This window comes from Mytilus trossulus, chromosome 1 (genome assembly GCF_036588685.1).
Source record: "Mytilus trossulus isolate FHL-02 chromosome 1, PNRI_Mtr1.1.1.hap1, whole genome shotgun sequence".
NCBI lineage: Eukaryota > Metazoa > Mollusca > Bivalvia > Mytilida > Mytilidae > Mytilus > Mytilus trossulus.
The window spans coordinates 70,693,033-70,716,031 of record NC_086373.1 but is presented as its reverse complement, the minus strand read 5'-3'; the positions used below and the strand labels follow the sequence as shown (position 1 = coordinate 70,716,031).

Below are 22,999 nucleotides of genomic sequence, written 5' to 3'. Positions count from 1 at the left end.
ACTTGATTTGATATTTGAAGCATTATTTTTGTTCTTTGACTACTGACTAAAGTTTTATGACTGAAAAACATAGATAACAAATGAAATTGGCAGATTTTGTTGGACAAAAGTGACATTTGATAAAAATTTAAGAAGTTTATATGATTCTTATAGTTATATTTTACTTCTCAAATACTTAAGTTTTTCTATTCAAAGATTTCATGTTGTAAAATGGAAGGCACTGTAAATTAATTTTGTTTCTTTTGAAAGATAATAGAACACAGTCCTTTGACCAAATTTAATTTTTGAAAGCATTTTGTTTTATCATTTATCTTTTTTTTCAAGTCATAAATATTTGTATTTTATCATGTTACGGTAATCCAATATAATATAAAATTTTGCACAATCTGTAGCTTGAAAACCAGCTCAGAAACATATAGATTTTATAATTTTATTGAGAACAGCACAATACGTGTAGAAATTACATTTTGGCAAAATATATACAAAGTTGACAATGCTTTGTTGATTTTCCTTCCCTACAGTAAGGTAAAAGAAATGAGTAAATGGATAGATAAATAAATAATATTACAAACATAATGCCTTCTTAAAAACACCAGATAACTAGAAAATTTATATGGCAAACTAATGGTTCTAATAATGAATGCATGTACAGCAACTAAGATAAATATTTCACTCAAATTTCAAGCATAAAATATAGGCTATGGTGACCTAATTGATATTTAACTGATTTACACTTAAAAATGAAATATGATTTTTTTGTATAAAACATTTATAAGGGCAAACTATAGAAATAATATTGTGCTTTTAGCTGTCAATTTGGTTCTATTTTGTAAGAATAAGTTCAAAAACATCACAAATGTACTATTGGCTTGCAAATTAATATTTGTTTATGTATTCTGGACTATTTCTTAATTAAAAATTAATGAAATAAATGTTGTAACTTAAAACAAGAATGTGTCCATAGTACACGGATGCCCCACTCACACTATCATTTTCTGTGTTCAGTGGACTGTGAAAATTGGGGACAGAACTTTAATTTGGAATTAAAATTAGAAATTTCATGTCATAGGGAACATGTGTACTAAGTTTCAAGTTGATGTAACTTTAACTTCATCAAAATCTACCTTGACCAAAAACTTTAACCTGAACTTTGCACTATCATTTTCTATGTTCAGTGGACCATGTAATTGGAGTCAAAACTATAATTTGGCATTAAAATTAGAAAGATCATATCATGGGGAACATGTGTACTAAGTTTCAAATTGATTGGACTTCAACTTCCTCAAAAACTACCTCGACCAAAAACTTTAACCTGAAGCGGGACGAACGGACTCACAGACGAACGAACGAACGGAGGCACAGACCAGAAAACATAATGCCCCTCTACTTTCATAGGTGGGGCATAATTAGTAGATAGTACAAAGGGCAAGTTTAATACTGTAGCTGAATACAAAACATCCATGTACACAATTTGTACTGTATAGATCCCTCATAAATAAATGTAAGACTGGCTATATCTGGTCCATTTACTCCTTTACCTGAATTATCATAATGAGCAATTTTAGTGTCATGTTCAATTGATTCTATTTAGTATTGATATCAAGATGGGAAAATTCTAAAAATGAAAACCGGAATCTTACAAAAGAAAAATATCTCAAGTACATTTGTAATTTGATTGATTATAATTCTTTAGTACAAGTATCTTTTGGTTTAGTTAAAAAAACATTTATGTAATAGCTGAAAATATTCATAATATATAAAATTGTGACTTTTATCAAGTGTTAAAACTCCTATTTGGCACATGTTAACAATACCATTACCCTTTTCTAAAGGTTTCATCTTAAATATAATTTTACACATATTAAAATGACAATAAAACCAATACAATATATTTATTTTCATTATTTATACAGAATCCATTGAAAGCCTTAAAAATGTGTGAAAGTTCCAAGTTAATAAAGCACATAATGACTACATTTCTTCATGTAAATGGTTGAAGATTGTATGAACACAACACTTTATTTTGAGTTCTAAAACTTCCTCTTATAAATCATATTTTCTCTCAACACATTGAGATGAAGATTTCCTTATATTTTTTTTTTCAGTTAAAAACTATTAATTTACAACCTTTTGTCTACAGAAATAATTATCCTGCACATAAAAGCTTAAATTCAAATTCCCCATTATAGTAACATTACCCAGTTTAGACCACCACAGATGAGTCTCATATACAGATGAAGCTCACCTCTAGAATCTGGATAAAGCTTGGTATATTTGATGAATTTTCACCAGAGAAATTATTCATCTTATTTATTTGTCATGCAAATGGTCAATACTACAAGTTGTGTGAATAGATAAGTTCTGTGATAAACAAATCTCTATTGTCTATTGTAGGTATTTTCACATTCTCAAAATAACTTTTAATATGAAATCCTATTCATGCAGCTCCATTTGATTACACTTTATCTTATCACATACATATACATTACTAGAGTCACTGAATTGTCCTTATCACAGTTTTTAAATGCATGAGCATTTATCTTCCATTATGAGAATATTTCAACAACAAATTTAATACCATGTATGCAACTTTAAGATAAATGTAGATTTAGAAAAAAAACAAAAGGCATAATAACAATATAAATGTATTAACTTGGAACTTTCTCACTTAATATCACATTTGACTTATTGTCATGGAAGAATGCACTTATTCTGGTCCATAAACCACATAAACAATATACATTTAAAACAATAACAAATAACTATGATACGGCACATTCACTAGGTTTATCTTCCTTTGTTTTCTCCAAGTCCTTTTCTGGTGAATCTTTGTCTAACGTCCGTATTTCCTGTGGTACTGGTGACAACTGTTCCTCACTTATCGGTGACGGATCAATCGGTTCAAGATGTAATGTCGGTGGAGTTTGTTCTACTAGTTTTGTTAACACTTGAATTTGTCCTCTAATGGCATGAAAAAATGGCTTGTATCCAACACTGCAAAAAAGAGAAAATATCTCAATTAGGAAACAAATTATTAGATAACTACAATCTAAAGTAAATAATTTACTTCATACAATATAAACTACTTTCTTGATAATTTGCAACATTATTAGGAATGTAAGATAGATAACTTGTTTTGTTTTTAATAAATGTCCGCTGACAAATTAAGTACATATTCAGGCTGAGAACATGTGAATGTAGTAAGAATAGTAACCTTGCCTAATTCTAAGCCAAACAAAAAGTTGGAAGGAAGATATTTCACCCTACTGGACATATTATTCTAACTCCAAGCTGACTTGCCTTTTATCTTACACCTAATTGTACTGTGCTTATAAGAAAACAGAATAAAATAATTTGGAAGTCCTTGGTTTGACCCATACCTCTTCCATACTTGATGTGAGAACAATAACACGAGACCACTGAAGCTCTGCTAGGAATGAAGAAATTTATGAAATGAAACAGAAAATTTTACATTGAAAAAATGAATAATCATATATAGATATTCATTTAAGTTAGAAAGAATAGGAAGATTAATCATATAAAATTGAAATAAGTCCAGACACTCTTTAAAATTGTATAAAAACAACTAAGATAATACTCTTACCATTCTGTATCTGACCACAACTCTAGATATGAAAGTCCCTCTCTCATTCTTCCTACTATTTCTAATGGTGTGTCCGTCATACTGGCCGTATTTACTGTCCGGACAACAGCTAAAGCATCTCTTATCACAATAGATACTAACAAACCCCATTCCAAACAACCTGCTTCTAACATGATCTGTAGCAAATATCTGAAATGTTAAAGTTACCATATAAATAGAATAAATCCTAGAAAATATCTTTCTAATGATGGATAAAAATATTTCCATTTTTTTTAGACATACTACATTACTGATTTAATTTCTGTACTTTTAATTCTGCAACTCATTTTATTATTGGCATCAGACTTTTTTATGATTGAGTGTTGTCTCATTGATATTGTTTTAAATGGCACTGTATTCTTGAAAGGTTTCAGTGCTCTATTACATTCAAACTAATGAAGTTGCAGAACATTATTCTTACCTGAGTTCCAGCTCAGACTGATGTGGTCCTTTGTTAGCTATTTCTTGTGACAAAAGTTCTAATTCAGGAGAAAGAGATTCTGATTGTGAGCTGTTTTCTATCATGTAATCAAATTCTCCTAACAATGAACTGTTATCTGATATTTCCATGGTGGCTAAACTACTTTCTTCAGCTGAAAAAAATTCACAATTTATTCAAAAATACTAATTAGGAGGTTCAATGCATCCAAAACCACACAGTAAACAAAAAGTCAACAATTGATTTAAAATAAGTTTTTTTTGGTCAGTGTATATAATTTTTTTAATGTATTATTATCCAAAGTCGCAGTTAATGTAAAATTTGGATTAAAATTAACAAAAAAGATTTACATTTGAATATCACAATACCATCTGCAGTAAACATTTAACATTTTTGAATGAAATTTTAACATACGAAGTTATTATTGTAATGTTATTATAAGGAATAAAATAAAACCTATTTTAAGATTTTCTCTTGTGTGCATATTTATCAAAGTTGTATACAACTGTATGTAGAATAATAAAACTTAAAGACTTACTTCTAGACACCTGTGGCTTGAGGAATATATCATCAGTGAGTGATTGTGACATGTTAGGATCACTCATTTGAGATTTTAACCTGCCTGGATGTGAAGTTTGTTCATTTTCCATTGTCTTTGTGGAGTCTAATATATCATCATCTAATAGTGACAAAGATCCTAAACTAGACGTGGAAACTGAAATGTAGAAAAAAATATCATTCCATTTTCTATTTCATCACAACTCTTATAATATAGTAAAATATTTTTATCAGAATGCTTTTATTAACATTAGAAGAGAATATCAAACAATTTTGATACAAAATGTACAAAGCACAGTGTTATTCCAATCTAAATGACATATTGGTTCATATAAATTTCTATTTTATTTCAATTTTTTTTATTAGGTAATCTAGGTAGCAAATTTTACTAAGTAAATATTTACATTAAAATTACAAATTGAAGTAAAAGATCAGAATTTTAATTTATTTGATACAAAGTTAATGTTCTCAATATATGTTTTCTACATACAATAAAACTGCACACTATTTATTAAAAACATAAAGACAAAAATTTCAGCTTACAATTCTTAAACTTCATTTGTTGAAACTGAGCATATGATAATACAGGTAATGGCCACTGAAACTGATGATGTAGATCTCGTAAAGCTGTGACAAAGTCTTCAACTTTTCCACCTTTTAATCTAAAATGGAAATTTCAAAACTTTGATATCATGGTAATGAAAAATCATAAAAGTCATTACTGCAAGCTGAACATCATTAAAACCAAAACACAACATGTGATATTTTTTTTTAAAACCTGCTAAGTTTCAACTTATTTTTTATAGCTGGCACTGTTTAACTAACTGGTAGGTATTGAAATAATTAAATGAAGAATTAAAATAGTTGTATTTCTGTTGAGATCATGACATGAATTGCATCACAATGACATTATACTGTAAATTCAGAAATTATTGCGTGCATTTATTATTGCGATTTTGTCATTTTACACTTGAATGCGATTTTAATTTTTACGATTTTGAAAAAAATCATGCTTAATTCAGTTAAAATATTACAAAATGCAAGTTTTAATTATTGCGTTTACAACTCAGTCGCATTATTCGCAATTATAAAAACCTCGCAATAATTTCTGAATTTACAGTACTTATTTTATTCTGTAAATCAATTAATTAAATATAGAAAATAAACACATATACCTATATCTTTAGTACTAAACATATTAAGTTGTGCTCTTGTTCAATGTTTTGTAATTCAATTAATGCAAGATATTGGAGACCAAATGAGGTTCCAAAAATAATCATGGCTTTATTTCTCTTTAGAAATATATAAACATTATGGACAACAAAAGAGTTTATGTTCACAATAAGACAATTTGCACTGACTTATAACTAACTTACCTTTCCTGTTTCAGCCACGTAACAAAATGAAAGCCCTCCACATTACCAGCAAAGAATCCTAAATCTCTCAATCTATTTTCTTCTAAAAGTTTTCGAGCATGTCTACACAATAAAGCATCTATAAACATCTGATCTGATGGTTGTTCCTCTTTGTTTTTAGATGACTGTCGTATACTGTAAAAAGAAAACAGGAAACTGGTGTTTATATATCCTATACTGACTTTTTTAGTAAACCAAATCTTACTTATGTACTTTCAGGAAATTAATTTGACATGAATGTTTTACAACAGAAATTAGAATTTTACAATTATCAAAACCACTTTCTATTTTTTTGGACATGAGCTGTTGGTCATTTATGATTGTTAGTCCATTTGGTGCTTTCCAAATTACTCAACATAAGTATGTTGGTTGTTCCTATTCCCCTCCAAATTAGCACTTATTCTACTGATCTATATAATCACTAATTTCCTACCTTCTGAACAATGGATTATCTGATTTGGTATGTTTCAGTTTTTCTTTGCCTTTAGGAACATTCTGTACTTCAGATCCTGTCACACTTGAACTTCGAACTCTATTCAAATTACTGACATTACTGACACTACTAAAGCTAAAGCCATCTGTATCGGGAGGTGTGATTGGTGGACTAGAATAACTTGAGGGGTAGGATGAGCCACTGTTGACACGACTTAAAGAACTAGATAGCTGGTAGGACTCAACTTCAGCTGGATCTGAAATACACATACATAAAACCATAATCATATAAAGATGCACAAATTTTCTTTTTATGAAATCTAAGATTTACACTAACTTATACAGGATTGATTGTTTAAAATGTATATAGAGTATTCATTTAGTAAAATTACATACATTTTAAAGAAACCACTTTTTAAAATTTTTATTGAACTCAAAATGTGCAGCATTAGTGCATTTTAATATGACAATCATGATCATCAAATTTTCTACTCCCATTTATTTCAAACAGTAAATTATGGATCATAAGTAGTACACATATCTTAATTAAAGTGCACTAGAGTTGTATACAAATACCAGTACAACATATGTTCTACCTTACCTATAGCTTTAAGGAATCTAATTATATCTCTTGCCAGCTCCCATTTACCATTTTCTAATGAAGAATCCAGTAATAGTGTGGCATGCTAAAAAGGTAAAAGCATCTTTAAATATATTTACAAATTATGAATTAGCAGTAAGCATATAGGTGAATGTATTATTAGTAGGCTGAGTCATATTATTATTTCATTTTAATGGTGTTTAACACTACTCAACTGCTGTGCTCCATTTATATGAACTCTCAAATTGACAACTGATATAATAGAACCTATGCACACATGCATGTTGTCTTTTGAAAAATAATGAAAACAGACAGTCAATTGTTGGAATTGGATGGTAAGAATAGTTTCTATAAACCTGAACTTTTTCTTATATAAATCAAATTATATTATAGGTGGCTGCCAACTTTACAAGAAAAAAATATGAACTTATTGTCTGAGATTTATGGTACATCTTTTTATATTCAAATGTGATAAATGCTAACAATCTAAATGTTTAATACAGCTATAATTCAATAAAACTTTTACCCAATGCAGAAAATAATTTTACATTCAACCAAAATAAAAAGAAATTCAACTGAACTAAATTCTGATGACTAAAAGAGTCAGGAATGCAAAGCAAAGTATGATTACAAAATAGAAAACATCCTTTCTCTTTAATTTCAGACCAGAAATTTAAAACTGATTGCATCTTAAGCACAATGCCTAAATTTTTGTCAATTCTTAAGACTGTAATCACTTTTCCTTTAAATGATTTACAATGATGGAATATATTTGTGATTTTCTAACATTGCAAAAAAGAATTTGTGTATTTTGTGTTCTGTGTAAAATTCATGAATGTGTCAAGTATTTGAAATGAACTTACCTGTTTACTTATAATTGGTCTTTCTAAGTTTTGTAATATTATAAGATAAGAAGCTGCAGTCTCTAACTGGTTATCTACTAAGCATACCTGCAATTATAAAATATTTCAATTATACATAGTACACACGAAAGTTTTATAAGGATAAACATTTGGTTATAAATAAAGTATTATCCTCAAGCTTAATATTCTCACGATTATCCCCCCTAACTAAATAGTTCAAAGGATTATCTCCCCTAAGTTAATTGTAAAGAGGGTTATCTGATACAATTTTGAAAACCAACACTCTGAGATGATTATTGCCAATTTCTTCAAAATATGACAATAGATGTGATTAACTGAAGCACTCACATAAGCCCTTTGGACAAGTAAGATTATGTATGCAGTTCTGTTACATAAAATGAGTGATGAAAAATATGATATTAGCCAACATACTTCAAACAGATCTTTTGGATTACCAACTGTGGAGAAAAGATAAGGCCATAATGCCACTTCTGTCTTCCTGGCACAATGTACAACTGTTTGTAGATATTCTGGGAACTCTTGTATAAATGCTACTACACGTGGCAGTAATGGATCTGTAAAATACACAAAATTGAGTTTTAATGATCATCTGTCTTACTATTTGCAGGTAAACATTTAGCTGTGAAAAGATACTTCATTAAAATATTTACACAAATGTACAATATTTAAACATAAAATGAATGAATAGATTTAAAATGAAATACTCTTCTAAAAAATTTCATTTGAAAACTATGATTTTTTTGTAAAATTATTTGTCTTCTATTACTTTGTGTTTTTTGTTTGTTTTGGGGTCTCAGTATCATTATCTCTCTTCTCAACTTGTTTTGACTAGAAATGATATAAATTAGACACTGCCTAATGTTGACGACCATCTCTAAATGTCCTTGTGTTTATTTTTATATTCCAGTTCTTTTATATACAATTCAATAATTACTTACTTTTGCATTTACATTTATTGTTTTACAAAAAATTATGGTTTCCAAATGCTGATAAAGTATGAATAATATCACCATAAATATTGGTTTAGCTTGTACTATACAACATTATCATATTTAGCTTGTACCTACCAGGTATTGGTTCTTTGGATGTAGCCTCTGCCTCTAGCACTTCATGTAACAATAGCTCTAATACGTGAGGAAAATAAGGAAGCTCTGTACAACATCTGGCTATGTCTAATGCATTTACACCAAGACTGAAATAGAAAGGAAATCTTTACAATGAAAGGAAAACAATTTGACGATAAAAAAAACTAAATATTTTACAAAGTTATAATGCTTTTTGCAATTAAATTATCAAACATAACAACATATTTTTGAGGAAAAGATGCAATTAGACTTCGCCAACATGATTTTTTTCTCCATTTGTCAACAAATATTCAGGATAAGTAATACATGTACTGAAAGCATCACCAAAGGCCTTACTAACAGATTTTTGAAAGCATATGTGGGATATTTAATATTGATGGGACAAAGGATTCAGAAACAGTTTGGCGTTGCTTTATGAATCAAATATTTACTTTCAAATTCCAAAACTGTAAATCGATAACAGAAATCCTGGAGCTAATTGGTGTTAGGGTGTAAACGGAGATGAATGTGGCACTCACCGTACTGTCCTTTTTCCATTTAGTTTGCAGAATTTGTAACAATAATATTGAAAATTAAGAAACACTAAAACTTACTTTCTTCGTAACAACTGTCTTAATATGTGATGTAAATAAATCTGACTCTGAAATAGATAAATATCACAGTTCCTTTAAACATTTTGTTTTTGAATATAATATATATTTTCAACTAGAAAATTTAGAGAATGTATTTATATGTGATGTAATCAGGCATGGTCGCTTTTAATTATGGTCTGAGTACACAGTTAATTTGTAGTGCATTTCCTTTAGACAATAAAGGAAAATAATTTTTACAATGTGTATTACTACTTTTGGGACAAATCATATCAAAATTATAGAAAACTACATCGGCTCTAACTCAAATTATAAACGATTTTATGCTAAGAGGGTCTTGAAATCTTTTGACAGGCTTTTTCAGCTGGACCAATTCACTACTTTACTTAAAATTTCATGAACCAAATTTTTTTACAGTGTCATTTCATCCCCCTTCTTGCTATTTAAGGCATAAAACATTAAACAATACATTTGGAAGGGGTATAAAAACAAGAGGCTCTCAAGAGCCTGAATCGCTCACCTTAATTTTTTTGGTTAAATCTCACATCAATGATTATTTTGGCTTTTCAACTTATTTAAATGTTCTTTGAATCGTCCTATTTTCTTCAAAAGCAAAAAAAAAATCATTTTCTCCTATGTTCTATTTTAGCCATAGGAGCTATGTTTCTTGACATACAAGGAAATAAAATATAAAATTTATACTAGATACTCTGAAACTTATTTAGCCTAAGTTTGGCTGAAATTGATACAGCAGTTTCAAAGGAAATGATTTTTAAGTAAGTCAACATGATGAACAAATTGTGAAAAAAGTCTTTAAAGGGCAATAACTCCTTAAGGGGTCAATTGACAATTTTGGTCAAATTGACTTATTTGTAGATCATACTTTGAGTTACATTTTAGCTATTAACAGTTTATCTGTATCTATAATAATATTCAAGACAATAACCAAAAACTGCAAAATTTCTTTAAAATCATCAATTCAGGGGCATTAAACCTGCAAAACCAGTTACCCGATTTGGCTGAAAATTTCAGGACAGGTAGACCTTGACCTACTAAATACTTTAACTTCTTGTCTTATTTGCTCTAAATGCTGGAGTTTTTGAGATATAAGCCAAAAACTGCATTTTAACCTGTGTTCTATTTTTAGCCATGAAGGCCATGTTTTTTGATGAAATAGAAAATAAAACACAAACTTTATTTTATACACCCTACTGATAATTCAGTTGAAGTTTGGTTGAATTTGGCTGAGTAGTTTTAGAGGAGAAGATTTTTTAAAGTTAGCAAATATGATGAACAAATTGTGAAAAATTGTCATTAAAGGACAATAACCCCTTAAGTTTATCTCTATCTATAATAATATTCAAGATAATGACCAAAAACTGCAAAATTTCCTTAAAATTACCAATTAAGTGGCAGCAACCCAACAATGGGTTGTTTGATTCATCTGAAAATGTCAGGGCTGATAGATCTTGACCTAATGAACATTTTTACCCCGTCAGATTTGCTCTAAATGCTTTAGTTTTTGAGATATAAGCCAAAAACTGCATTTGACCCCTATGTTCTATTTTTAGCAATGGCGACCATGTTTGTTGATAGATCAAAACTTCGGATACAATTTATAAACTAGATACCCTAAGGAACATTCAGTTAAAGTTTGGAAGTATTTGGCCTAGTAGTTTCAGAGGAGAAGATTCTTGAAATAGTTTACGACGACAGACGACGACGACAGACGACGACGGAAGTGATGGCATAAGCTCACATGGCTATGCCAGGTGAGCTAAAAATGGCAAGTAACACAGTGTCCACACTAAGGACTCTATTAGTAGACAATGAAAATCAAAGGACGATAACTTTGTACTCTGACCTCATGACGTTACAAAAGGAAATTAGAAGAAACCAAGAAAATTGATGTAATAATTGAATTTTAACCAATTATTTGCAGAATACAAAGATTTCTCTAGAGATGATTAATATTTTTCTCACACAAATCGAGAAATGTATAAAAAGCATGAAAAGAAGAGATTTTTTTTCCAAGACTAACTATCAGAATGATCGGAAAAAGGTATAAAGGATGTACATAAAGGCTACTATTTAAGTTTGATTTATATTTATAACAACATAAAAGCTTCAGGTAGATTATGGTAATATCTGAATATTTACAGTTCGTTCAATTGTGGAGAAAGGTAGATTATGCATAGCATGTCCTGGTTCTCCAGGTGACTTGTAGTTGTATGTCACAGCATCTGTAGCAGCACCAAGTATCACAGCATCTTCAAATAACACAGCTAAAAAAACATACATAAATACTTGCATTAAATTAAACAGCTCAAAACAACACAAGTTATCTGAATATAATACAGCCACAAGAATGTGTCTATAGTACATGGATGCCCACTCATGCTATCCTTTTCAATGTTCAGTGAACTATAAAATTTGAGGTCAAAACTTTAATTCGACATTTAAATTAGAAAGATCATATCATTAGGAAAATGTGAACTAAGTTTCAAGTAGATTGGACTTCAACTTCATCAAAAATTATCTGACCAAAACTTTAACCAGACAGACAGACAGACGTACGCACAGACGGAAAACATAATGCCCTAGGTGGGGCATAAAAAACACAAATTGTAAACTTACTTTTTGTAAAGAAAGTAATTACAGCAAAATATAAATAAATATACATTGTAACCTGTCTTATCCTATACACTGTGGGGACCAGAAATAAATGTTGGGCTAAGAACGGTGTTGGAATTTTTTTTTTTTTAAATGATTAGCATGTTTTGGGACCATGAAAATGTGTTGTTTCAAGCAGGATGTTTGAATACTCATGTGTCAAATTAGGCAGGTTACACTGAAATACTTGTCATAAGATTGATTAGTTGGTGTTTGCTTTACATAGCCCAAGCATACAAAAGCTATTTAGAGTGACTTTTGTCATAACATTTCTTGATCTTATCATCACTTAAAATATTTGTTAATTAAGAAATTAGTAATTTAGTTATACGTTAAAATTTGTGGTTCCCCTGTTCCCACAAAATTGTTATCCAACAAAGAATAATGAAACAACAATATTTTTTGTGTTTTTTAGTTGCTTCTATCAAGTTGTAACAGTAAAACTTACCTAGGGGATGTATATCTACTCTAAATGGAAGCATAATTCTCTTAGACATGAAGTTATGGTTTTTTGATTCATCTCTTGGGTATAGAGGCAACCAAACCTACAACAAGAAAATAAAACAGAATAAATATGCAGACAGTCAAACCAATTTAAAGATTGATTGATTGTTGGTTGCTTTACGCCGCATTAGCACAAAAAGGCTATATCGCGGCGAACCAATTTAATGTAAAGTGTGACTTCTTTTTTCCTTTAAGTTACATCAAAAGTAAATAACTGTTATCACAGAGGTTTGTCTTGCTTTTTCTGTAAATTCGATAATGCAAATGTTGAAATTTAAATAGCAACGACGCCTGAAACAGCATACTCGTCTCGCTTTTTTACCATTAAATGATACAAAAAGAAATTGTAAGATTTTTTTCCCTTATTTGTTATGAAATTGATAGAAAAAAGGTTTTAGAATTCCTCACCTTAAAGATCTGACAAAAACAGTTTATTTCATCTACTCACCTTCATTCCTTGTGCACCACATAAAGCTTCCATTAACTGAGCCTTTTCTACATTGACTCTAGACTCACCTTCATTCCTTGTGCACCACAACTTAACCATAAAGCTTCCATTAACTGAGCCTTTTCTACATTGACTCTCGATGATGTCCACATGTTTTCAACATTTGTGGCAACCATTGCTGGTGGGCAAAATGGCAACTGTTTAAAAATAAGCAAATCATTCTGATGACAATAACATATCTAGTTTTATTTTAGAAATATGACCATTTATCAAAGACAAGAAGTAAACTAAATTATACCACTTATCACTGTTAAACCATGTGTCCAATGGGTATGTTCATCTTATAAGCCTTATTAGATAAGATAAGATTCCAAGGATTAAAAAATAAGATCTGACACATGTTCACATACTTTTTAAAACGTACAAACTTCAAACAAAATGAGACTGCTAATGATGAATATAAGGATATAACTATAACTATAACTATAACAACTGTGTTAACTTACTGGTTTATTTTTTGGTAGGTTGTTTTCTTTGATTTGAGGACCAGTATTATCACGTGGAAACATTAACAATTTACCAGCAACATTTAACAATAAACTTTCAGCTTCTTTGGCAATATGCTGATTCTTAGCACCTGCAAGAGAAAATCTGTTATTGTGTGCTGCTTCTTAAAATACCAATACAAACCCATTTACTTTCAAGCAGTTGATTCATGTGAGAAACTGATGATGGATGGGATAATGACAAAATTAGCTTTTTAATTAGTTTGTACTACAAGTAGAAAACCATAATGGTAATAAGGTCACAAACACCTCTGTCACATTTAATATGAATACATGGTTGTTTTTTATTCCTTTTTCTGACTTTCCTATTAATTTTCCATCTATAATATTGATACTAAAAAGAAAAGAAAAAAAATCATCCTAACAATCTTTTATTAATCTAGTAAATAAACATAGCTTTTTAAAACTTTCAGCTTATTTTATGAACCACTTTAGTACCAGTGTTCCTTCCATTTTTTTTTTTATATATAGCAACAATTATTTTATCCTATAGAGTATAGAAATACATGTTATTGAGAAATCAGACTTACCATACTCTGTTTTGAGGGAAGAAAGTGCCAACCCTGTGACACAGACAGGATGTGGTACGTAATTGTTAATCAGACTTACCATACTCTGTTTTGAGGGAAGAGAGTGCCAACCCTGTGACACAGACAGGATGTGGTACGTAATTGTTCAATGAGACTTCCTGTCTTTTGTTGATATCTAATGCCGGATCTACAATTAATCAAAAGATAAAGATTTTATTTTAATCACTAACAATTTTAACTATAAATTACCTTTAGATAATCATTTTCAGTTGAAGACAACTTAAAAGTATGCAGACAGATCTTGATGCTAAAGCAGGTAGCCTTTAACCTTGTCATGTGAGAAGATGAAGAAGTTAAAACACAAAACACAATTTTAAAACTAGATACATCAATGATGATTGTGGCAAAGTTTGGTAAAATTTGGCCCAGTAGTTTCAGAGGAGAAGATTTTTGTAAAAGTCAACGACGGACGACAGACCACGGCAACAGACGGCGGACGACGGACGCCAAGTGATGAGAAAAGCTCACTTGGCCTTTTAGTTTTATTTTTACAAAATTTACTTCTGGATACTATCTTATGATCAAAAACAAGCTTCTGTCCAGGTGTGGTAGAAATCCAGTATAGTTTAAAAAAGTTATTAAATTTTCAAAAACTTTAACCACAGAGTGAATATTTGTGGACACTGCTGCCACCGCCACCGCCGACAGAATGTAGGATTGCTTAGTCTCGCTTTTTCGACTCAAGTCGAAGGCTGGACAAAAATGATAGAATTTGTTCATACTTTGCCAAAACGTAGTATCTATTGATATATGTTCAAAAATATAATAAAAGTGATAGGTCAGCGTGTATTTTCTCAAGCTACAGGTTGTGACAAAATGACACATTTTGTATGGATTATACAGCATTTTGTGATTAGAAACTAAACAAAATAATAGAATTGTAAAATATCAAAACAAACCCATTTACTTTCAAGCAGTTGATTCATTTTAGAAACTGATAATGGATGTGATAATGACAAAATTTGCTTTTTAATTAGGAAAAGATAGCTTTCATATAATGCTTTGAGAATATCAAAAGGAAAGGTAGGATCACCATACGTTATTTCACGCTATAATACAAAATAGGAAAATTCAATGTAGATTCCTTCAGAAAATGCCCTGTTTTAGAGTTACCTCCCCTTAAAATGCCAATTTAAAAACATTTAACAACAACCAAAAATAATCTACACTTTAAGTTATATTCTTATAAATTGGTGCTTTTAATTGAAAATTCACATTAAATATCTGCATTCCTGCATCAAATTTCGCTAATTTGATAGAAAATCTGGCTCTTAGGTTCTCCGTTTTTATCAATCCAAGATGGCAAAAGACACCCACCTTAAAATTTGCAAAATTGAAGATAATTAACAAAATCACTGATGATCATGAATCACATTTTATCTCTTTTGAATTTGGATAAAGTAGAAAACACTAATTTTAACAAATTGTTGTCACTGCTGCCAGACACCTTACATAAGAAAATATTTTTGACTCTGTCAAGACGTGACTAAAACAACTACACTATACTTACTAGACTGAGTATTCTTTCTCTCCAAATTAAATAACATTATATGAGAGTCTATGCAGAAAACAATGAGTATATCCCTGAATATATTTAGTAATAAAATCTGTGACGGCACTTTCACTGACATGGAAAATGTATTGTCTAATTTACAACCTCGTGGATAGCACCTTATCTGGAAAATGAAGAAAAAACATAGAAAATGTATTATCTAATTTACAACCTCATGGATAGCACCTTAAGTGTAAAATGAAGAAAAAACATATGTGAATAACTCTTAAACTAACAAAAAACTTTTGATTGTTTTATCTTTTTATTTTCTAGAGTAAAACTGTTGATTTGTTTCAGACTCCAATATGGTATGGAAACTTGTGTATGAAATGTTGAACTCTAGATGTCTTTGTAGTTTTACTGTGTTCTTTCTTCTTGGTGTTTTGCCAAAATTTACCAGATGCTTCGCAGGGCGTAGCTTTATACGACCGCAGAGGTTGAACCCTGAACGGTTGGGGCAAGTATGGACACAACATTCAAGCTGGATTCAGCTCTAAATTTGGATTGTGATTAAATAGTTGACACAGCATAGGTTTCTGACACAGAACGAATGTGTTCTAATGAACTTAAAATTTTTGTTTTCTTTTAGAGCAATTCACTATGCTGTTCAATATTAATCCTCTCAAAATAATGTTGGAAGAAATTTTCTTTTTATTTATGAAATTTCAAATGAGAAAAATTGAACCCAATTTTTTAATCACATCCCCCTTTCCCTTATTCCAAAACTAATCTCAATTAAAATATTCTAATGAAGTTTGCAACAATAACTACTCATTTAAATACATCATAAAATAAACTGTAAATAAAATGTAAAAAAACTGCTTGTTATCACTGAATGGTAAAGATTATTTAAATTTATCAGTTGGTAGTAAAAAGTTAATATACATTGTATATTGTATATAACAAAGATTTAAGTTGATTCTGGACAAAGAAAGATAACTCCAATTAAAAAAAATTCTTGCAATAAGATATTTCTTGCTTACTATTTTGGACAAAGAAAGATAACTCTAATTAAAAAAAAATTTGCTATTTCACAATATTGTGAAATTAGATATTTCTTGCCATTGCACAATACTGTGCAATTGAAAAGACTTGCTATAATCAATACTTAATATAATAATTTTAGATCCTGATTTGGACCAACTTGAAAACTGGGCCCATAATAAAAAATCTAAGTACATGTTTAGATTCAGCATATCAAAGAGGCCCAAGAATTTAATTTTTGTTAAAATCAAACTAGTTTAATTTTGGACTCTTTGGACCTTAATGTAGTCCAATTTGAAAACGGGACCAAAAATGAAGAATCTACATACACAGTTAGATTTGGCATATCAAAGAACCCAATTTATTCAATTTTTGATGAAATCAAAAAAGTTTAATTTTGGACCCCGATTTGGGCCAACTTGAAAACTGGGCCAATAATAAAAAATCTAAGTTCATTTTTAGATTCAGCATATCAAAGAACCCCAAGGATTCAATATTTGTTAAAATCAAACTAAGTGTAATTTTGGACCCTTTGGACCTTAATGTAGACCTATTTGAAAACGGGACCAAAAGTTAAGAATCTACATACACAGTTAGATTCGGCATATCAAAGAACCCCAATTATTCAATTTTGATGAAATCAAACAAAGTTTAATTTTGGACCCTTTGGGCCCCTTTTTCCTAAACTGTTGGGACCAAAACTCCCAAAATCAATACCAATCTTCCTTTTTGTGGTCATAAACATTATGTTTAAATTTCATTGATTTCTATTTACTTAAACTAGGTTATTGTGCGAAAACCCAGAATAATGCTTATTTGGGCCCTTTTTTGGCCCCTAATTCCTAAACTGTTTAAACCAAAACTCCCAAAATCAATCCCAACCTTTCTTTTGTGGTCATCAACCTTGTGTCAAAATTTCATAGATTTCTATTAACTTAAACTAAAGTTATAGTGCGAAAACCAAGAAAATGCTTATTTGGGCCCTTTTTGGCCCCTAATTCCTAAAATGTTAGGATCAAAACTCCCAATATCAGTACCAACCTTCCTTTTATGGTCATAAACCTTGTGTTTAAATTTCATAGATTTCTATTCAGTTTTACTAAAGTTAGAGTGCGAAAACTAAAAGTATTCGGACGACGACGACGACGACGCCGACGACGACGCCGACGACGCCAACGTGATAGCAATATACGACGAAAATTTTTTCAAAATTTGCGGTCGTATAAAAATTGAACCCAATTTTTTATTTACATCCCCCTTTCCCTTATTCCAAAACTAATTTCAATTAAAATATTCTAATGAAGTTTGCAACAATTACTACTCATTTAAAAACATCATAAAATATTAAGATGTAAAAAAACTGCTTGTTATCACTGAATGGTAAAGATTATTTAAATTTATCAGTTGGTAGAAAAAGTGAATATACATTGTATATTGTATATAACAAAGATTTAAGTTGATTCTGGACAAAGAAAGATAACTCCAATTAAAAAAAATTCTTGCAGATATTTCTTGCTTACTATATTGGACAAAGAAAGATAACTCTTAATTAAAAAAAAATTTGCTATTTCACAATATTGTGAAATTAGATATTTCTTGCCATTGCACAATACTGTGCAATTGAAAAGACTTGCTATTGCACAATACTTAATATAATAATTTTAGATCCTGATTTGGACCAACTTGAAAACTGGGCCCATAATCAAAAATCTAAGTACATGTTTAGATTCAGCATATCAAAGAGACCCAAGAATTTAATTTTTGTTAAAATCAAACTTAGTTTAATTTTGGACCCTTTGCACTTTAATTTAAACCAATTTTAAAACTGGACCAAAAATTAAAAAAAATCTACATACACAGTTAGATTTGGCATATCAAAGAACCCCAATTATTCAATTTTTGATGAAATCAAACAATGTTTAATTTTGGACCTCGATTTGGGCCAACTTGAAAACTGGGCCAAAAATCAAAAATCTAAGTACATTTTTAGATTCAGCATATCAAAGAACCCCAAGGTTTCAATTTTTGTTAAAATCAAACTAAGTTTAATTTTGGACCCTTTGGACCTTAATGTAGACCAATTTGAAAACGGGACCAAAAATTAAGAATCTACATACACAGTTAGATTCGGCATATTAAAGAACCCCAATTATTCAATTTTGATGAAATCAAACAAAGTTTAATTTTGGACCCTTTGGGCCCCTTTTTCCTTAACTGTTGGGACCAAAACTCCCAAAATCAATACCAACCTTCCTTTTATAGTCATAAACCTTGTGTTTAAATTTCATAGATTTCTATTAACTTATACTAACGCTATGGTGCGAAAACCAAGAAAAATGCTTATTTGGGTCCCTTTTTGGCCCCTAATTCCTAAACTGTTGGGACCGAAACTCCCAAAATCAATCCCAACCTTTCTTTTGTGGTCATAAACATTGTGTTTAAATTTCATTGATTTCTATTTACTTTAACTAAAGTTATTGTGCGAAAACCAAGAATAATGCTTATTTGGGCCCTTTTTTGGCCCCTAATTCCTAAACTGTTGAAACCAAAACTCCCAAAATCAATCCCAACCTTTCTTTTGTGGTCATAAACCTTGTGTCAAAATTTCATAGATTTCTATTAACTTAAACTAAAGTTATAGTGCGAAAACCAAGAAAATGCTTATTTGGGCCCTTTTTGGCCCCTAATTCCTAAAATGTTGGGACCAACACTCCCAAAATCAATACCAGCCTTCCTTTTATGGTCATAAACATTGTGTTAAAATTTCATAGATTTCTATTCACTTTTACTAAAGTTAGAGTGCGAAAACTAAAAGTATTCGGACGACGACGACGACGACGACGCCAACGTGATAGCAATATACGACGAAAATTTTTTCAAAATTTGCGGTCGTATAATAAATAAGGATGAAAATATTCAACATTCAGAAGAGATAAAGGAGTTTTCACCGGATTCAATGGTAATATAAATGTCTGTTTACAACTATTCCAGAATTCTTGAAAATTAAAATAAAACAACAATCAAATTTTCAAAAAAATGACTATTTGTTAACATACTTCATCTCTTTGTCCCACAATATTGTAACAGGCAACACATATAAAATCTTTCCACCATGACATTCCTCCAGATACTACTAAATCTCTCTCCTGATAATAAAGTAACAGTAGTATATATAATGCAACAATCAATTCTGAATTTATGATTAATTAACTGAACAAAATATATTAAAGGTCAAAAGGAAACTAAACTTTTAGTTCTTTAATTAGAGCATTTTACATTTCAAATGTTGCAATAACAAAAACATAAATTCTTAGTTTAGAAATGATAAAAAAAACCTTCTTTTTTACAAGTAAATAGATGAAACAATTGACTAGACTTCTGATTTAGATTAAGAACTTTATGGTGTGTGCAAGCAAAGTTAAACTGTGTGAAAGCGCACTATCATAGTTCATGATGAACATGTACCACAAAACTTCCAGGGGCCTCAGTGGCCGAGTGGTCTGAGTAGTTACTACTGTAATCACTAGCCAGTCAACACTGAGGTTTGAGTTCGAACCCCAAATATTGTCAGTTATCCAATCAAAGGTGGGTGGTTTTCTCTGGGAAATCCGGAGTGGCTTTTTCCACCAATAAAAACTGGCAACCACAAAATAGCCTAAATGTGATACTTTAAAGTGGCGTTAAACACCACAAAATCAAAATCAAATCACAAAACTTCCACATTTACGCACATACCTGTGTTTCATTACCAAATAACTTCCATTTCCTATTAGAACATGTATAATGTGCCAGCCCTGTCTTCCCTGCTACAGCTACACACTGACCAGTTTTATCTACAGCTGCATACTAAAATATCAAATTAAAAAAATGAAGTTCTTGAACTCCAAAGAAGTTGTCTCCTTCACATATGCTGGCCGCAACTATAGATTTCATCTATGCACGATAAAAGTCATCACAGTAGATGAGTGGCCATTAATAATTACTTGCAAGTACAGTCTCAAAAAATCAATACTGCTAAATTTGATTGTTCTAAGGTGCAATATCTGCACATAAAATGAGAAGGATTTGTATTTAATAACTATCTTCTATTCTCAGTAATGTATTTGCTCCAGTTGTTTCTAAGATCCAGATTTTCTAAAAGTTATTGCATATAAGTCATCTTATGACAATAGCTCACTAGCATTCTGGGCAAGGTAAAATAAACTAGCTGTCTTAGTACTGAACTAAGTTCTCGTTTGAATTGTTTTACATTGTCTTATTGGGGCCTTTTATAGCGGACTATGCAGTATGGGCTTTGCTCATTGTTGAAGGCCGTACAGTTACCTATAGGTGTTAATGTCTGTGTCATTTTGGTGTTTTGTTGATAGTTGTCTCATTGGCAATCATACCACATCTTCTTTTTTATAAGCCAAAAATATGAATAAAGTGACTCAGCTTGCTCTAACATTACATAAAACACAAGTTTTATTGTTAATACCTGAATATACTTACTTTTCAAACAAACTTTTGACATATATGTGCATTATCTTTTCATCTAACTTATAAACCACAACATACCCTAATAGGCCAATTTGAGGCAAGATAGCTGTGTGATATAGGAATCATCTGCCAGAGTTTGTTGCCCACTGACACATGAGATTCTAAATGACTAGGCTTCTGAGAACTATCTCCCATATTTAAATAAATCTTATCTTCTCCTTGTAAAAACACATGTTCATGGTTTGCCTGCAATTATAAAATTAATTAAAATAATTAAAATACAAGTTTTCAAAACATCCCCAGTAATAATCCAGTATCATATAAACAAAAGATGTACTAAACCACAGTTTAAACACCCATGCCATGGCTTTATTTTTTTACAAATATATATTGTAAGTAAAAACAATTGAATCTTTGATCTACTGCTCACTAATATACCCCTGCCCACTATAACAGTATAAGGTAAACAGGAAGTTATTGAGTGATGAATCCGAAAAAGCATCATACAGTAAAGCTGACTCATAGAAACTCTGAAATCCTTGTAATGTTGTTCCTGAGAAAAATGTGACAAAAAATATGCATGGGACAACAGACGGACAGAGGGCAGTAATATTAAAGTTAGAAATTTCGGAATTGTGTATAAAATAATTCAAAATATGCACTAAAACTGCACCATTATTCTTGATTGTTTTATCACTGAGTGTCCAGAAATATTTCACATAACTTCATTAATTTCAGAGGTCTGGTATCAAGTCTAGAGGAGAGTTCTAATGATATATTGACAATTCAATAAAATACATTTTTTTTTTATGAATATTATTATAAAAGAAATTTTCATGAAAAATAATTTTCCAGTTAAGGTGGTACCTAACACTACAGGGAGATAACTCTGTAAAGTCAGCTAAACGTTTTAATTACATTGTGTTGTAAAGGGAATTATAAGCTTCTCAAAGATCAAAATTGGTGTTTGTCAAACTGCTATATAACCAGTGTAGTTTTTCTGACAAAACGGTTGGTTCAAAATTTTCAAAATTTTTATATTTTTGTTTAAGGGTCAAAGTAAATACTTTGTCAAAATTTTATAAAAATAAAACGAGCCAAATTAATTTTAGTGAAAGTGTTAGGTACCACCTTAAAGGAAGATATAATATTTTCTAAACATGTAGTCTCCTTAAAAATTGGCATGGCAATGAAATGTATCCCTTAGTTTACAGTTATATCATATGTTTTTTCAAGCCTCACTAATTGTAACTTACTGAACAAGGATTGACAGTGAGAGCACTTTTGACAAAGTGAAGCTGCATGGCATGTGAACACTGTGTATTATCATTGTAATCAGTCTGATGAGCCTCTTTCTGGTCACCACAAACCATCCACAACTGATAACCCTCTAAACCCCACTCCTGTAAAGTAAACAATATACATGTACTTACAATGGTAATTATAAAACACTCAATTACATTATATCAAATGACAGGGAAAAAAAATCAAATAGATCTACCAATAATAAATGAAGTTAAATTAGGAAATATTGCCAATGTACTGAGTACTAAAGT

The 22,999-nt window shown here is 30.4% G+C and overlaps 1 protein-coding gene across 5 annotated transcripts in view; it reads right to left on the bottom strand.

The window, feature by feature from the left end:
* Window positions 1-416: 416 nt before the first annotated feature.
* Window positions 417-22,999, bottom strand: part of LOC134683475 (guanine nucleotide exchange factor subunit RIC1-like) — a 42,877-nt gene continuing 20,294 nt past the window's right edge. For all 5 annotated transcript variants that reach the window (XM_063542792.1, XM_063542797.1, XM_063542809.1 and 2 more), the window contains 22 exons: window positions 22,700-22,846; window positions 21,522-21,689; window positions 20,700-20,810; window positions 20,021-20,110; window positions 15,939-16,104; window positions 14,448-14,555; window positions 13,779-13,909; window positions 13,341-13,469; window positions 12,769-12,865; window positions 11,808-11,932; window positions 9,651-9,697; window positions 9,040-9,164; window positions 8,384-8,526; window positions 7,952-8,038; window positions 7,089-7,173; window positions 6,489-6,744; window positions 6,017-6,190; window positions 5,184-5,302; window positions 4,621-4,797; window positions 4,065-4,236; window positions 3,605-3,793; window positions 417-2,994 (listed from right to left, as the gene is read on the bottom strand). In XM_063542792.1, coding sequence (XP_063398862.1) covers window positions 2,763-2,994; window positions 3,605-3,793; window positions 4,065-4,236; window positions 4,621-4,797; window positions 5,184-5,302; window positions 6,017-6,190; window positions 6,489-6,744; window positions 7,089-7,173; window positions 7,952-8,038; window positions 8,384-8,526; window positions 9,040-9,164; window positions 9,651-9,697; window positions 11,808-11,932; window positions 12,769-12,865; window positions 13,341-13,469; window positions 13,779-13,909; window positions 14,448-14,555; window positions 15,939-16,104; window positions 20,021-20,110; window positions 20,700-20,810; window positions 21,522-21,689; window positions 22,700-22,846 — 3,078 coding nt within the window. In that variant the 3' untranslated portion in view covers window positions 417-2,762. The remainder of the gene's footprint in view (window positions 2,995-3,604; window positions 3,794-4,064; window positions 4,237-4,620; window positions 4,798-5,183; window positions 5,303-6,016; window positions 6,191-6,488; window positions 6,745-7,088; window positions 7,174-7,951; window positions 8,039-8,383; window positions 8,527-9,039; window positions 9,165-9,650; window positions 9,698-11,807; window positions 11,933-12,768; window positions 12,866-13,340; window positions 13,470-13,778; window positions 13,910-14,447; window positions 14,556-15,938; window positions 16,105-20,020; window positions 20,111-20,699; window positions 20,811-21,521; window positions 21,690-22,699; window positions 22,847-22,999) is intronic.